Source organism: Chaetodon trifascialis, chromosome 5, assembly GCF_039877785.1.
Source record: "Chaetodon trifascialis isolate fChaTrf1 chromosome 5, fChaTrf1.hap1, whole genome shotgun sequence".
In the NCBI taxonomy this organism is placed as follows: Eukaryota; Metazoa; Chordata; class Actinopteri; order Chaetodontiformes; family Chaetodontidae; genus Chaetodon; species Chaetodon trifascialis.
In genome coordinates this window covers 5,067,695-5,084,939 of record NC_092060.1, presented here as the reverse complement: position 1 = coordinate 5,084,939, position 17,245 = coordinate 5,067,695, and the positions used below count along the sequence as shown (strand labels likewise).

Here is a 17,245-nt window from a genome sequence, read left to right as displayed (position 1 = left end):
ACGCACACCATCTAGTGGCCACTGAAAGAACTGCATGGTCAGATACTTGTCACCACTCACACCACAGGGCTGTGGTCTTTGCTGCTTGTGTGGAACCAGTCAGGCCATGTTCAAACTGTGAAACACTTTAAGATGACAAGTCAGCTCATATTGAAGTCCACTTAAGACTATTACTGAGCTGTCTCAAGACATAGTTCAGCAATATAAAGAGTTTGGGCTGAAATCGTTGACAATAAGTAATTCCTTTTTGTTTGCAGTCTACCTAAGATAATTAAAAACATAATGCTGGGAAGTTAAAAGACCAAGTCACATTACAGATTGATTTGGCTCTTGTTATGTTGGGCTTTCCACCTTCGACTCATCGAAACACCCCATTTCTCTTCCTGTTTTCTTCTTTTAAATGTCTTTATTCCTCCATTCCCATGGCCTCCCAGAGGGAAGCGTCCTGCTAGAGACAGAGAGAGGGAGGATGGAAATATTAATAGTAAAGACATTTGAGGGAGGTGAGGTAGCAAGGCAGAGCCGTAATGCATAATGCATCAGAAACAGAGAGAAGAAATTGGGGAGCAAGGGGGAGGATGTACCCACTCATTCACTTCACTGTCACTGATGTGCCCCATGGCTTGATGGCTGATGTGTCAATCTGGTCTCTCTATATCTGGCTTAGCATCGTCATTCTGCAGTTGTTTGAGCCGGCCTAAAATGGAGGCACAAACTAACCAGGCCAGTCTCATCATAAAGCTTGTCATTTGGAAAGCCTTTCACCCAAACTAATTTCTTATTTGACGGCATTAATTGGTGCTGAAATGTCTGTGTTTTAGAGACGGGGGGGCTGGATATTTTTAGTGCTGAGAGGTGGAAAAAAGAAAATTCAAGAGCAGCGGACAGCAGCTTCAGGCTTTAGAGGACCAATGAATATAAACTGCTGTGTGCATTTGGAAAAAAAAGGCATAAAAGTTGTAGGCTGTGAATCCATCTTTAGCTGAACAGAGCAGCAGAGTGACAGTGACAGAGCGCCGGGCGTCTCGCTCTGCCTGGTTATCACTGTCAGGGACCAGTCTGCTGCACCAGCAGGCCCAGCACTGCGATAACCACACAACTTACAGCCCCTTTATCATAATTAGCTTTTCCTTTTTAGCCTTAAAAGGCCTTCCATTACTGGGTCCTTCTCTATCGGGCGAGTGACACGCCACACGATTGGTTTCTCTCTCAACGGGCCTCTCAATATAGTCTCCCATAACGGGGGAGAACGCTGGCAAGAGAGAAGAGGAGCGTTAGAGAGGCAGATAGAGAGGCGTGTTTATTGAATGAGAGAATAAGATGGGGGTTCAGAAGACTACTGAAAAAAGAAATGCACAAAGCTGTGTTTTTTTTCCCCATAGCTGACTGCTGAGTGCGTGCATTTGAATGTTTGATGTTAGCTAAATTTCACAAAGTTAGCATACAGCATGAGAATAAGGCTGCTGATGGTCTCAGTTTCAGTCCTGTGGTGTCGTGCTAGTCTGACAAACTCCAGCCTTGTAGCTGGTAAAAACAGCTGTATAGAACAATGGTGCTTTACATCGAGAGTTTGAGAGCCAGCAGAGGATAAGGCCAGCATAACGACAGGAGATTTCTTTAAATGACACTATCTGGTGGCTGATCGAAGCCATAGCTGGAAGTGATGGCTGTGCTTAAACGGAGCACAGTGCTCTGACACCCTCAGAGCCAACGATGGTGCCACTCTGGCCTCTCAGAGGTCTGTGTGAAAGGCAGTGTGGGGTATCAGTGGTGGATCCACTGAAGCGACATGTTGCCTCTGTGCCTCCAGCCCTGAGCTCTTAGGCTGTGTGTAGCAGCAGTGATTTGTAAGTCATTCCTCTGAAAAATGAAAGGTGTGAGGCGGCAGCAGCCTGTACTGTACAGGGGATGTTTTTGCTGTCTTTGTTCTGACATTTCAGGTGTAGTTTCTAGTAGGATTAACCCAACTTACTTTCCCAACAATGATGCTGGTAATAAGTGGTAATCAATCACAAATTCGAAACATTTGTAATGTTCTTTGTGTTGAACTCATCAGGATGATTTTTATGTGGGATGACATGAGAGCAGACTCCCTTCTGTGACTGGAGATGCCGTGTCTCTTCATAGTCCTCCTCTTCTAACTTCACAGCTATGCGTCCCCGTCAATTAAAATGTCAAGACCGGCAGATTTAATCATCTCACCCTTCACCTTCCATGCTGTATATTAGCGTGGTGGAGCATGCAGTTATCCCCATTTGCTTGATTCATCACATCTTATTCCTCTTTATGCTGACAGGCTGGTCAGAACAGCCATAGACACTGTGCCTTTACACGTGGTCCAATGACCTGTCATGTGACTTTATTTGTTTGGCCTTTACCAGTAAAATAATTTTGTGCTGAGTAAAGCTTCTCTGTAATAACAGTTTTCTCAATATGAACAAACGAGCAGCCGTCACAGTGTCTCGTCCAGCGCTTTCATACATTTTGGGATAGTGAGCATGTTTGAAGGGGCTTTTCAGTGAGAGCTATGACCAGGAGAATCCCATGTGCATCCGCTGAGTGCTGCTAACTGAAAGCACGGGCTCGTGTTTAGGAAAGGATAAGACATGCAGACTTATTTGAACATATCTGTTTTTAAGAGTGTATTCAGTCACTCCTGGCTCCATTCATACAGGCCCAGGCCTTGTTTACTGCTGATAACCCATCTTATCACAGCACAATGGATGTGGCCGCCTGTTTCTCACGGGAGATAAACAAAAGAAAGACTATCCCTCTATTTCTCTCCTCCAGCTCTCCCTCCTTTTCATTTGTACATTCATTCTCTCAGTGTGTCTCCTTCTGTACACAAGTAATATGTTTGTCTCTCGCTCTCTTCGCCTCTGTTTCTCACTCATTATACATTATTTTCACGGGGAGTCTTGGCAATGTGTTTGTTGCACCTCAGAAATTTGGTTCATCAGTTATTCTTTCATTAATGGTGGAAAAAAGGATGCATATAAATACATGTAGTAAATAAAACTTAATGGAATCTTGGTGGAATAAAGGTCTCAGCCTAATGCCTTCTTACTGTAGCTGCAATGGATGTGCTTGACTTCACACCTTTGGCTAGTTGCTTGTCGCATTGTGTTTCAGCTATAATGCAAGAATATGAAATATACAGATTTAGATTTGGGAAAAAGAGAGTTGAGGTATTGGGATCTGGAGTAAAAACGTCCAGCTGCTGCATCCCAGAATGTATAGCGTGCATTATGCTCAGACATGCTACAGTGCTACAATGCCCTTATTTCAGTCACGTTTTGTCACATATTGATGTGTTAATTGTGAAATTGGAACTGAACCAGTGAATTTTTATGCAGTGTCATTGTGTTTGTGGTTGACGCCTTTCACCTCTCTTTGGCCAGTCACAAAAGCATACATACTGCACATATAACAGAATCCTCAAGCTGATTTTTGGTTTATGAAAAACATTGTATGTCAGAAGTAGATTGGATCAAAATGCAGTCCTGTTTCTGCTGTTGGAGTCAAATTCAGTCAAATCACTGATTCCATCAGGGGTCTGTAATAATGTGAGAGGAGGTGGTTTCCACTGGAGGTGATGGATCCACAGATGACGGGGCCAAACCGCGTAGCACAAACCTCCAGGGGTCTTTGAAGGGCTCATGCTCCTTTTCAGGACATTCCAGGTGTCCTCCCACAGCCTTCAGAAATCCCCAGTAAAAGGAGGAATAGCACTGTGTAATTTGACTTGGGCAGTGGGTGAGTGTATAATCATGACTGTTTTGATCACAGATTGAGACAGGCTGGGAGGGGGAACTGAACCAGACAGCTGAGAATAAGCTCGGTGACAGGGAAAGGTTTGCGAAGCTCTGGGCTGGCTAATAGACCTGCCAGGCTAGGTTAGTGAAATAAAGATGTCACCCTATAGATCATATAAGCTGACTGCTCCCCAGAGACAAAGGGCGCGTCTCTGCGTGTGTTTGGGGGTGTTGGGGGCGAGGAGTATAATGGGGTAATGCAGCAGAGAAGAAGCAATGGAGAGAGCTTTTTTCTCATTAGTGTGGGATCCCATGGGATCCTTTCTAGGTAGTAATGAATAGGAGTGCAAGGTGGTAATAGAGATGTGGGATGTTGTGGCAAATCAAGCCCTGAACAGGTCAGACTCCACTGGAAGCTTTAGGCCTAATTAGTTTGTAAATATGTTGAAATCAATCAGCAGCAGTGCACTTCCAGCTCCTTTTCACAGAACAGAGAACACTTTAAGAAGAATATGTTTTAACAGAGCTAATGACGAGAATGGGCACGGCTTGATTTGTCTGTCAATACAATGCAATACAAAAAAAAGTGTATGAAAGGACAGGAAGTTGTGAGCTCATGCCACAACTGCTCAGTCCTTAAAGCTTATATTTTTAAAACCGGCCCTTAAATTTGTGCTTTTATAAGCAGGGGAACATATGCTCAGCCAATGACACATATCACAACACGTGTAGCCTGAGCTAAGGTGAAGTGACATCATACAAATACACATCAGGACAACACATCCAAAACGAGACAGAAAGCAAACATCAATGTGATAAAAATACTTTTAAAACTAAATGACAAACAGGCATTATTTACAACCACATGGCTGAGCCAGGTTTAAAAACGGACTTTAAAATGATCCCAGTATGATCCATTTTCAGTTCTGTGGTTAAAGCTGCCACAGAACATCAGCACTGCAGTCACACTGTGGACGGCAAGATGAACTTTCAAGTTCATCTATAGCTGCCCACTAACCTGACTCTGACCTTTGACCTTCCCCAACAACACTTTGCCTCTCAGGTTAGGCATTTGAATTTCATAGCAGTCAGTGGACCATTTTTAGAAGGTTTGGGGAGCAAAAAAGATTATTCTTTATTCTTCAGGGCACACACGAGATCACAGTGTCCACAGTCTGCAGTGTGTGCGTGCGTGTGTGTGTGCCTTCCTAATTTATGTGTAATACTCTCAGTAAGATGACTGTGTGTTTAGAAATGCATTTGTGTATAATGTGTTCATTAAGCTAACTGGTTCTCACTTGCTCTCTCTTAAGGAAAATGTCCTGTGATAATGATGGCATTAGAGACACTCAGTATTCCCAAAAGACATTTTCCATTTCAGCCTTAAATGTAGAATGAAATAATCTAGTCACTGCGTGTGTGTGCGTGTGTGTGCGTGTGTGTGCGTGTGTGTGCGTGTGTGCGTGTGTGCGTGTGTGCGTGTGTGTGTGTGTGTGTGTGTGTGTGTGTGTCTGTGTGTGTGTGTGTGTGTGTGTGTGTGTGTGTGTGTGTGTGTGTGTGTGTAGTCAGGTGGAGAGCTATATTAACTTGTCAGAGAGACAATGGAGACATCTCATAAGGCTTTCTCACCTCCTTGTGTTCTCCTCCCGTCTTCTCCGCTGTCCCTTCTCCCTCTGCTTTCACTTCATCCTCCTCTCACTGCTGCTCTCCTCCTCTGTGTGAGCGTGTGTGATGGTTGACCTACCCCTCCCCTCTCTGCCATACACCTGACTTATGGCTGTGCAGTAATAATTTGCCAGACCTTGGCAGGCTGAGTGTACATTAGCATATAAATAGCAGATGCACTGAATGCCCATCACAGTCGACTACATTTAATTTTTGGTTTATAAGATTGAATGGGTTTTTAAACGCAGCGCCATCAAACTTGCCAAGAGACAAATGAAGTCAGGGGAGCAGTTGTCCGAGGCGGCGACTTCACATAATTTTTATAAAGGATAAGAGTCTTACTTAGGGGGCAGGAGATGGGAGGGGAGAGGGTGAGATGCTATAGAAGCTGAATGAGTAAGACACCTGTGGAAGCAGCAGCATACGTACTTTAGTGTCTAATCCTGCTCAGACATTGATCTTTTGTTTTTATCCAGTTGTCAATCTGTCTTCCTGCTCAAGATATGTAATATATATGACTTAAAGTATGTGGACACCGAACCATTACACCCATATGTGTTAACATGAGCACCCAAGACCATGGGCATTTAAGTGCTGCTGTGAATGGTTTGAGGCTGTCCACCAGATGTTGAACCTGCCTGTAGAGCTTTGCTCCCGTTCAGCCACTTGAGCATTGAGGTCTGGCCAAAGGTGTTGGCGGGGGTTTTAGGTGAGACTACTGTGCAGAGCAGTTGAGCTGTTCCACACCAAACTGAGAAAGTGTCCTGGCCTTGTGCATGGGAGCCATGGGCTTAGTGCAACAACATTTTCATGTTCTCATCCCAGAGCTTGTGCAAGAGTTCCCAGTCAGATTCAGGAAACTCTCCTGACTGCACAAACTTGTTGTAAATTGCTCGTTTCAGCTTCATGGACACTATCTGTTCATTAGGAGCAGATTTGATCATTAGCATAACCCAACACCCTAAAACTGCCTGTTCTGCTTAGTTTGAAGGAACCTCAGGTCCTAATGCTGAAAATCAGAGGACTAAAACATAACACGTTTAGCAGAGTCAGTGTAGTGGCATTAGAGGACCTGAAACAGATAATAATGCCACAGCTGCCAGCATGTCTGTGTGGACCTGTCCTATGAGTGAGTCTCTCTTTCTTTCACCCAAGGCAGAGGGTTTTATTCATTGCTTTAGCATGTTCTCTCCATGCTGTCATCTGCACTCCAGGCCCCTGTGACTGTAAACTGGAGGAAACACACCTTTGTGATGCATGAGATCATGGTCCGGCTGGTCGTTGTATGAAGCATACTGTCATCTCACCCTGGATGGTCATGTACCACTTTGATTCGACAGTGGTGTACGCTGAAAGCAACAGATCATCAGCCACCAACTGTTTTGGTAATGTGATGTGTCATTTTAAGTCGATATCAGGCAAACTTTGCAAGAAATTGCTGCTTAAAGCCTCTCAAACGTCTGGATCTACTACTTTTCTAAATTCAGTATCTTGACGTCTTGACCCTGGGCTCTTGAAACTGTTGTGGGCCATTTTCACTCTTTCATGACATTTCATAGACATAGATTACTCGCTCAATCAGAAACATAGTTCAGTGAAACTGAAAACTCTTGCATGTTGTAGCCTCAGCCCACGGTCGTCTCTGTGCTCCTCTGATGTTTAGCTGAGGATGTTTGTCACTGCACCAGCTGTTGAAGCTGTACTGTCAGGCACTTACTTTAGCAGCCACTTCCAGGAGATCTCTTCTTTATTTGGTTGTTAAAGAACTACTTATTTTTCTTTCTCCTTCTTATTTTCCCTGCTTTATTTTCTCTTTGAGTAAATATTGCCATTACAGTAACACATAGCCCTATTTTACTTAAACAACTTTTTTATTTATTCTGCTCTGTCCAGGAACTATTTTTATTTCTATCTGGGCCTGTTTTTAATGTTAAAGTTACCAATATTTGTTTTGTCTTTTTCCCATTACAGTGACACATGGCCCTGCTTTCCTTAAGCCATCACTTCTAATTTGTCTGGTAAATCTTGAGTTTCAGTTAGAGAAGCAGTTTTTATCTCTTGTGGGGAACTCTGCATTGCTGTGTGATTTTCTCCTCATGTGTGTCCTACAGAATAAACCAAAGCTCTGTTAAAATGCAAAGCAGCCCCCCATGCAGCCGTGTGGGGGAATAGAGGCCATATTTTAGCCGCGCTCCCCGTCAGCAAAATGTTTCTGGAGGAAAGCTAATTCTACTGTGAGACTTACAGCTCTGCCAGGCCAGCCGACAGCACTCGATGCTATCAGGATTAAATTAAGGTGAATTAGAGACAAAGAGGCAGAAAGAGGGGGAAAAGGGATGATGTTAGGGCAAGATTTTCCTCCAGCTGGGTGATCACTTCTTAGTCTTAGGTCATTGATCAGAGCAGAATAAACCAGCCGGGATTAAAGTAGACAAGCACAAAACCTATAGAGGCTATATCTGTGTGTATGTGTGCGTATACGTGTGCTGTGTGTGAATCCATTGTACTGCGAGGATGAATAAGAGCCGAGGTGGAGTAGAGTAATGAACAAAGTTTGCTTTGCTGTTTAAAATGTTACACTTCTGTTTAACGGCATTCTCTCCGCTTTCCTTTGTGAAAGAAATAAGATCAAGTCTGAATGTCTCACACTCGAGGTGTGATCTGTGCAGCATCCCCTCTGAGATCATCAGGATCATTTGCAGTAATAACAGCTGTTTGCTCAGACTTTACCTGCCGATCTTTTCCTTTCTGCAGCATTACGTTTCACGCTGATAGAGGTCACTTTGGTAAGGTAACAGTGACATTCACTGTTTTATACTGGGATAATCAGCAATGTACTTTACTCTGTTTGCTACTTTGAAAAGGGAGACTTTAGAGGAAGCACACACACACACACACACACATACACACACACATACATCATTTTGACCACAACCACGGCACCTCTGACATTTTATTCAAACATTTGAGCTGACTTATTGCTGCCAGTGTTTGTTGTGTTAAGGACGAAGGTCGGCCTGCAGGGTTTACCTCATGTGATGCCAGTGGTTGGCTTCATGTAGTTTACTGCTCAACATTTGATTACATTATATAGGATACAATTTTGGTACACAGGCATAAGGTCACTCATTAGCAGAGCTGCACAGGATAAATGGTTAGGTAAAATGAATGGACGAAGCATTGGCTCCCAGTGCCCCATATGATCAGCAACATCTTGGGTGGGATTGGTGGTACTTGGTAATGGGCCAATTTATTGAACCACAAATGAACAGCTGCCTGCAGGTTTCAATGAAATATCCCAATATACAGTGAGTTATCAGCATTCAAGACAATACTGTGACTACATTTGTATCTGTGTTTGTCAAGAGGTGAATAATGAGATAATGTATAGAAATGATCTTGTCTCCTCACTTTGAGCCCAGACAGAGAGGTACTCACTCAGGGTAATATGGTTCTTTTGATTTCGTAGGACCTAAAAAGAATAACTCATAAAAATAATCCATTTGACCCTTTGCCATCTTCTTGTTGTGTGTTCAATCTGAAATCTTGTTTTATATTTCTTAAATGAGGCCTCATCTCTGTCCCTCATAGACCGCCCACCCACCATGCCTCAGCCTTTGTGGCTGCATTAATGAGCACTAATTGGGCTTTAATTGTTTAGTTGCTAGTTAACTGAATAGTGAGTATTGCAATATGAAGTGGTTTAATTGGTGTGTGTGTGTGTGTGTGTGTGTGTGTGTGTGTGTGTGTGTGTGTGTGTGTGTGTGTGTGTGTGTGTGTGTGTGTGTGTGTGTGTGTGTGTGTGTGTGTGTGTGTGTGTGTGTGTGCTGGATGAAGAGGGCTGTTCAGGGTTGGGACATGGTTAACTGACTCTCCCCTGTGGCTCGGTGTGTGGGGGGGTGTTTTAGTAATCATCGAAGGACTCATCGTTTGTTAACTAATTCTAACATTTTAATGGGCTTTATCAGCAGTAACACGTCAGCCTTTCTGTCGCTCACACACACACACGCAGGTATTACTCACTAATGAAAAAGAGGCCTTTGGGAATAGGAGGTTAGTTTAACTTGAGGTTTTACTGCTCCTCATAACGCTAATCACTGTGATTATTATGCTGCTAGACTGGACTGTGTATATGTGTCCTCAGCTGTTATAGGCATAGCCGCCCCAGCACACACACACACACACACACACACACACACACACACACACACACACACACACACATTTGTGTTATGGAAATGACCCCTGTGTGTATAGGAGTGTTGTGTTCTGCATTGTGGCCAAGCCAATGGCTAACAACCTCACCAGGAAATTAAAAACCATAAATTCTGCTTAGAGCTGATAGCAGCTCATCACATGCGCACGCACACACACACACACACACACACACACACACACACACACACACACACACACACGCATGCATGCATGCACACACACACGCACACACACAATCGTTGTCATCCTTTTTTCCCTGAAGCCAAAGGATCACACAACCCTGAGGAGGACAGTAAAGGAATGAGGGAGGAACTGGGTGTAATTATTCACCGTGTGTGGTTTGGTTGATGTTTGCATTCAGTGTATCAGAGAGTGTAGTTTTACTTTCAGTGGGCCTTATTTAGCTTTGTGCAGACACAAACCAAGAGTGAATGTATCTACTGAAAGGGTGGTACATTCACATTCAAAATATTTTATTTAAAGCTTTTCTTTAACAGTGAGACAAATTGACAAATGAAATATGATCATGACCATACCTACAGAGAAATTATAATAAATGAAAATAAAACTTCCACCACAAAAGCAACAACATGAACAACATGAAAGGCTGCTTGGTAGTATCGAGTACCAAGATGTGCTATAAACTGCTCTCAGATATACTCTGAGAAAGACTGGGTGGCTCTGAGCTGCTTTTATTTTGCACTGATGACAACAACTCCTGGATTAGTTGTTTTTTCATCAGTGACAAAGCTACGCTGGGTCCAGTGCATGCATCTTTTTGTTTTTGAAGATGAAATAACTGTCTGTTCCTGTCTGGAACACATGTAGAACATTGGAAGCTTGATTTCAGGACACTGTGCAGATGTTGCATTTGTTGTTTAAACTACTGAAGTTTGCTGGAATCCATGATTTGTGTGAGTGTCCTTGTCCAAGATACTGAACCCCAAATTGCTGCAGATGCTGTTCTTTCGGTGTGTAAGTGTGTGTGTTGGTTATCACTCCTGATGAGTAGTGGCGCCTTGCATGCTAGCCTCTGCCACCAGTGTATACGTGTGTGGATGGGTGAATGCTGGCTTGTGTTGTAAAGCGCTTTGAGTGGTTGAAAATGGCGATATAAATTCAGTCCGTTTACCGTGTAGTGTAGTGTGCGTGCAGGTGTGTGCATGATTCCTCACCTGTTCTTGCTCTTGTTCACACTGCATTGTATGTCTGAGCAACAGGCCTGTCCTGTCTCATCTCTTTCAGCCGCTCTGCAGTAACTAGCTCACTGTACTCGTCTTTCTTATCTGTCTATCAGCCAAACAGCTTTGCCCTCAGGTTGATATCCTTTACACACAATCACACACACATAGACACATGTGTAGTCTGACCAGACTGAGGACTAAGCTCAGTGCACACTAGGTGATGGATATTGATGGATAATCTTTGTAATACTTGCTGCCCCACATAGACAAAGACACTGCAGCAGGTGTTCGGGCCTTTATTGTTATTATTTTACAAAACACACATATCAGAGTTTGACAGCTAATTCTCACTGCACACATCACAAAATGCATTAGAAATAGATCACTTTCTGTTAATAATAATAAACTTTGCTTAAAGGAAACGCAGCTCAAAGTGCACAACAACAACAACAACAACAACAAAAGTCTCTGGGTTTAAAATAGAACAAATGTTTTCTAATTTTAATAAAAGCTAAACCTTACCGTCTGTTCCTCAGATGAAGGCTTCTTCAAACGGAGAGGAGGAGGAGGAGCAGGAGGATGACGATGATGATGATGATTTTGATGAGGTTCCAGAGAAAGAGGGATACGAGCCACACATTCCAGAGCATCTACGAGCCGAGTATGGTGAGTTCACCACCCCCCCAACACACACACACACACACACACACACACACACACACACACACACACACACACACACACACACACACACACACACACACACACACGCGCACACCTTAAATCTACAGACACGTGCATAAATAGTGGGATTAAGCTACAAAAGAAGACCTGCTGCTGCCCTAATCTAGTAAGATTCTCACACACACTCTACAAACAAACACACACACACAGACACACTTCAAAGAACCAGCTGGTAATGTGCAGAAGTTCTTCTTAAATGGGTTTATTTATACAGCCACGGTTGAAGATATGTGTTTACATCTAAGTGTGTGTATGTGTGTGTGTGTGAAAGAGAGAGTTTGTAATGCTTTGTTAATTTTATTCCAAGAATTCAAAATGAAATGAGAAAACAAAACCATTGGCCAAGACTCAGCTGTTAGCTGGTTTCCTCTGACTAACTTCAGGGATACCTTTGATGTGAGGGAGCCAGATAATAAGATTGGATTGGAGAACTTCTTTTTCCACTTCATTGAAATCACTGATGAAGTTGTGTATTTTGAGTTGGAAGTGAGTACTTGTCATCTGTCAAGTCCTGACCCTCATCAGTAGCTACGACATTCAAACATGATATTGCCGAGATGCTGGATTAAGCATAATTAAGCGCAGTCGGGCTGTCACTGTTAATTCCTAATTCAAATAGCAATTGAATTGAATTGAATTGAATTGAATGTGGGGAAAAAATGATCAGTAATGATGTGTTAAAATTCAAAATTCATTTTACAAATGACATGTTTAGTCTTATTTGTTCGACCTTTTCTGAATACACGCCAGGCCTCGTCAATGCATAGTTAACTGGATATTGACAGCATTCGCAGAACAGCAGCCGTGTTATTTCACTTTAAAGCTCCATCCATTGGATTTTGGCCACTTGGGGGACACAGAACAAACACAACATTGACATATTCTAAGCTTTTACAGTTGCATATTTACATATCCTGCAGATGCAGAGCAACGTCAGTGTTTGTGTCCACCTGAAGAATAGAAATCCAGGATTCACCCTCTTTTAGCTCTGTTTTTGGTCTCCACCATCTCCTGAGAAAAATCTGATTTAGCTGCTAAATGCTCCACCATGTTCACCAGCTAGTCCCTAAAGTTTCTCTGTCACTCATATGCTGCTGTGCAGTGGGTTTTTAGAGCTTTTCACTGGAAACTGGAGGCTAATTAGAGGTAAAACTGAATGAGCTGAATTTTTGGGCCCTAAAACCAAAACAATGAGCTGAAAGATGCTAAAATGCTCAGCAAAAATATTGATTAGTGATGCTTTAAAAACCTGAAGCAAAAACCAAGCATGGCCTTACAAGTGGTGTGTTCATCCACTCAGTGAAGGCAAGCTGTGCATGGTCACCTGCAAAGGAGCTTTGGTGTATACTCTGGACTGACTGCACCTTAAAAGCCTACTGAGCCTTATCAGCTCACAGTGAGTGAGCTTGTGGTCTAGCCGAGTCTCGCTGGGTTCTGTCTGCTAAGTGTGTGTTTTTGTCTGGATTGGAATGCAGCACAGCCTTGTAATGGAGACAGATAGTTTCTTTTCCACCGGCATTTTCCCTGTGTATCTGTGATGGATATAGTCCTGTCAACACATCCATTTACCTTCACATGCAGAGTCGTCTCCAGCTACATATGAATGGCTGTTGTAATATTGTTTCTTCCTGCGCTGTGGTTGCATTGGACTTTTATGGATTATGTCTAGCCTCCAGCATTCTAGGTTAAAGGTCAAATGTTCAGGTCATTAACCAAGTAGCTGCTCATCGTATTGCTATGTCAGCTACACAACATGTTTTTTTAAATATTAAATCGTATTTGAATGCCGTTCATGCTGCTCTGTCAGCCATATTTATGCTCCTCACCATCACTCATAGATTCACACGTGAGCCTCAGTGTGTTTAAGTGTGTGTCTGTATTTATGTGTCTGTGCTATTGACACCTTAGCAGAACATGTTGTAGACAGTGCTGTTATTGCTAGGTCAGCCAAGTTGTTGTGGCTGTGAGGTGGCCTTTAACCCCTGGCCAGTACTCCCCAGCAGCCTCCTGAGTCATTACATTCACACTGAGCCTCTTCTTTACCTGTGAGCCCATCCCTCTCTACTCCCACCTCCCTCCATTACCAATCAATTAGACGTTAAAGTAATTAGATTGTATCTGATGTGCCCAAAACAGCTCTGTGTGTGTGTGTGTGTGTGTGTGTGTGTGTGTGTGTGTGTGTGTGTGTGTGTGTGTGTGTGTGTGTGTGTGTGTGTGTGTGTGTGTGTGTGTGTGTGTGTGTGTGTGTGTGTGTGTGTGTGTGTGTGTGTGTGTGTGTGTGTGTCAGGGTGATTAGTGGGCTAGGTAATGATCTACAGGGGCCATACCAAATTAACAATGCAACCTCTTTAATGAGCGACTATTAGCCCTGCACCCAGATTTTACCACACACACACACACACACACACACACACACACACACACACACACACACACACACACACCAGCCTGACATCTTTCTTAAATATAAAGAAATACTTAATGTTTATAAAAACCTGGTCTGACAAAAGTGTTATGTTTTCGTTGCTGCTTGGTATGTCTGGATCTTTATACCACAGACTGGTGTCCAGCCAATCAGGTGGCACTCAGTGGTGAAGGTACAAAACACTTGATTTATGCTTCATCCAGCCACATAGATGTTGTGTGCTTATTTCTGTGGCTTTAGCTGTTCAGGCATACCCTCATAGACCGAAGCTAAAGCATCCATCACATGTATCCATTGTTTGCTTGTTTTACCAGATAGCTAGCATTTTACTGGTTAGCTAACCTGTCCCACCCGTTTTATGAGGATGTGCACATTTTTCGCTGTGTCACTTTCTGGATCCATCATTCCCTCTATCATGCGTCATCTCCCAGCCCCTGCAGCAGAAAAATATGGTTTACGTTAGACGAACAGTTCAGGCTTTGTTTCATCACTCCAGAGGATTTTGCTATCAATGGTCTGAGAGTCGTTCAGGTGCCTTTTGGTAAACCCCCAGCAGGCTGTCCTGTGCCTTTTAGTGAGGAACGACTTGATGACAGGTGCATGCCTGACCACTCTACCACAAGGGCCTGATTGGTGGAGTGCTTCCCTGATGGTCGTTCTTCTGTACGGTTCATCCATCTCCACAAAGGAGCTCTGGATCTCATTCATAATGACCGCTGGCGTCTTGGTTACCTTTGTCCCTGACTGCTCAGTTTGGCTGGGCTGCCAGATTTTGGAAGATAGTCGGTGGTTCCAAACATTTTCTGTTTGAGAATGATGGAGACTGGAATACTCTTACACTTTCAGTGCTTCAGAAATGTTCTTTTAACCTTCCCCACATCTGTGCCGTGACACAATCCTGTCTCACAGGTCTGTGGACAAGTCTCTGGACCTGGCTTGCTTTTCACTCTGACATGCACCATCAGCTGTGACAGGTGCACGCCTGTCAAACTGTAGAAGCCTCTGAAGGACAGATGATAGAAATATGGTGCAACAGTAAGTGTCATAACAAAGGCTCTGAATACTTATGTATACAGGACATTTCAGTCTTTTAGACACTCCAAAACCCTGTTTTTGCTTTGTTGTTGTTGAGGGAAAAATGAGTCTGAAAACAACAACATAACAAAATGTGGAAAATATGAAAGGGTCTGAAAACTTTCTGTCCCATGTCTCTCTCTCTCTCTCTCTCTCTCTCTCTCTCTCTCTCTCTCTCTCTCTCTCTCTCTCTCTCTCTACCTCCTCTCTTCCTCTCTTTCTCCCTACTCCCCCCTCTCTACTTCCTCTCTTCCTCCATCTCCCCCTCTCTCCTTCTCTCTCTCTCTCTCTTCGCCTCCTCTCTTTCTCCCTCTCTCCCTCCCTCTCTCTCCTCTCTCTCTCTCTCTCTCTCTCTCTCTCTGCCTCCCCTCTTTCTCCCTCTCTCCCTCCCTCTCTCTCTCTCTCTCTCTCTTTCTCTCTCTCTCTCTCTCTCCCTCCTCTGTTTCTCCCTCTCGCCCTCCCTCTGTCTCTCTCTACCTCCTCTCTTCCTCTCTCTCTCCCTCCTCCCCCCTCTCTACTTCCTCTCTTCCTCCATCTCCCCCTCTCTCCTTCTCTCTCTCTCTCTCTCTGCCTCCCCTCTTTCTCCCTCCCTCTCTCTCTCTCTCTCTCTCTCTCTCTCTCTCTCTCTCTCTCTCTCTCCCTCCTCTGTTTCTCCCTCTCTCCCTCCCTCTGTCTCTCTCTACCTCCTCTCTTCCTCTCTCTCTCCCTCCTCCCCCCTCTCTACTTCCTCTCTTCCTCCATCTCCCCCTCTCTCCTTCTCTCTCTCTCTCTCTTTGCCTCCTCTCTTTCTCCCTCTCTCCCTCCCTCTCTCTCTCCTCTCTCTCTCTCTCTCTCTCTCTCTCTCTGCCTCCCCTCTTTCTCCCTCTCTCCCTTCCTCTCTCTCCTCTTCCTCTATGTCCTGTTCTGTCATTCTGATTATCAGTCCTCTTATCCCTCTCTCTGCTGTCAGGACACTATCTCTCTCTTTCTCAAATTAACATTTTAATTACAGGCCCTGCTTAACCTGAGAAAATCAATACCTCTTTCCGCCTTTCTCTCTCCCTCTTTTACCCTCAAACCCCCTTAACCCCCTTTTTCTCTCTCTTTCTCCAACAACCCCCCCATACACACACACACACACACACACACACACACACACACACACACACACACACACACACACACACACACACACACACACACACACACACACATTTCCTCCCATTGATCTGTGCGTCTTCTTAACATCCACAACATCCAGACAAACCTCTGCCATTTGGCGGTTTGAAAGGAGCAGATTGAGTCTGTATTTCACCATCAGACAGAACGAGATCATAGAGGGGGAGAGGGTGAGGAGAGGGAGAGCGAGGCCTCGCTTTGAAAATGGAACTGATTCTACAGTTTGTAGCGTCTTTGTAGCAACATGCGTATTTGAAACAATGTATTCCAGCACAGCCTCATTGGTTCTGCTGATGTTGAGCTTCGAGTGATGGTCGTTATCCTCTGGAAGAATAGTCTCTGAGTGAAGACGCCTTGTTTCTCACTGGAATCATACATGTCAATTCAATGATAACTTCCATTTAGACAGAAATGATAAAACCTTTCTTCCCTACATGTTTTGTATTAGCCTGGACAGGCAGGCTGGTGGAGGCTTGCAGTCGCAGGGTGGGGATTCTAGTTGAAACCTTGTGAAAATGTTATTTCTAAACTTGAACATGTAAATGGTGTGTCAAAGCCTTGCTCACATTGCCACAAATATAACTTCAGGGAAGAAAAAGTTTTGAGCTTGAACTCGCTGGTTTGGTTTTACAGTCTGCAGTGTTTTAGTTTGGCTCATTCTCACCAACCTCATCAGCCTAGCTTAGCTAACACTACTGTACAAACTTTATAAGGTATTGAAAAGTCAGTGTTGTGCTTACAGCTTCTTGCGCTGACCCCAAGTGACCGAAAAACACACTTATTCTTTATTTTATTGTCACACTTGTACATAGGGAAGACATGAGGTAGGGCCTCAGTGCTAGAGGCAGTTCAATGAGTTTCTAAACACAAACATCAAAAGTACAAAAAGGCTTATGGGATGTGAGGCAGGCAAATGTCACATCCAGAAGAGGCCAACAAATCCAACAGGGAAGAATCGAAATCCATTGTCCAGGTAAATTAGGCAAAAATTCAAAACCACTGGAAATAAATACTGGAAAAAG

At 43.8% G+C, this 17,245-nt stretch overlaps 1 protein-coding gene across 1 annotated transcript in view; it reads left to right on the top strand.

The window, feature by feature from the left end:
• uvssa (UV-stimulated scaffold protein A) overlaps positions 1-17,245 on the top strand; it is a 30,709-nt gene that overhangs the window by 5,247 nt on the left and 8,217 nt on the right. The window contains exon 9 of the mRNA XM_070963282.1: positions 11,359-11,488. Coding sequence (XP_070819383.1) covers positions 11,359-11,488 — 130 coding nt within the window. The remainder of the gene's footprint in view (positions 1-11,358; positions 11,489-17,245) is intronic.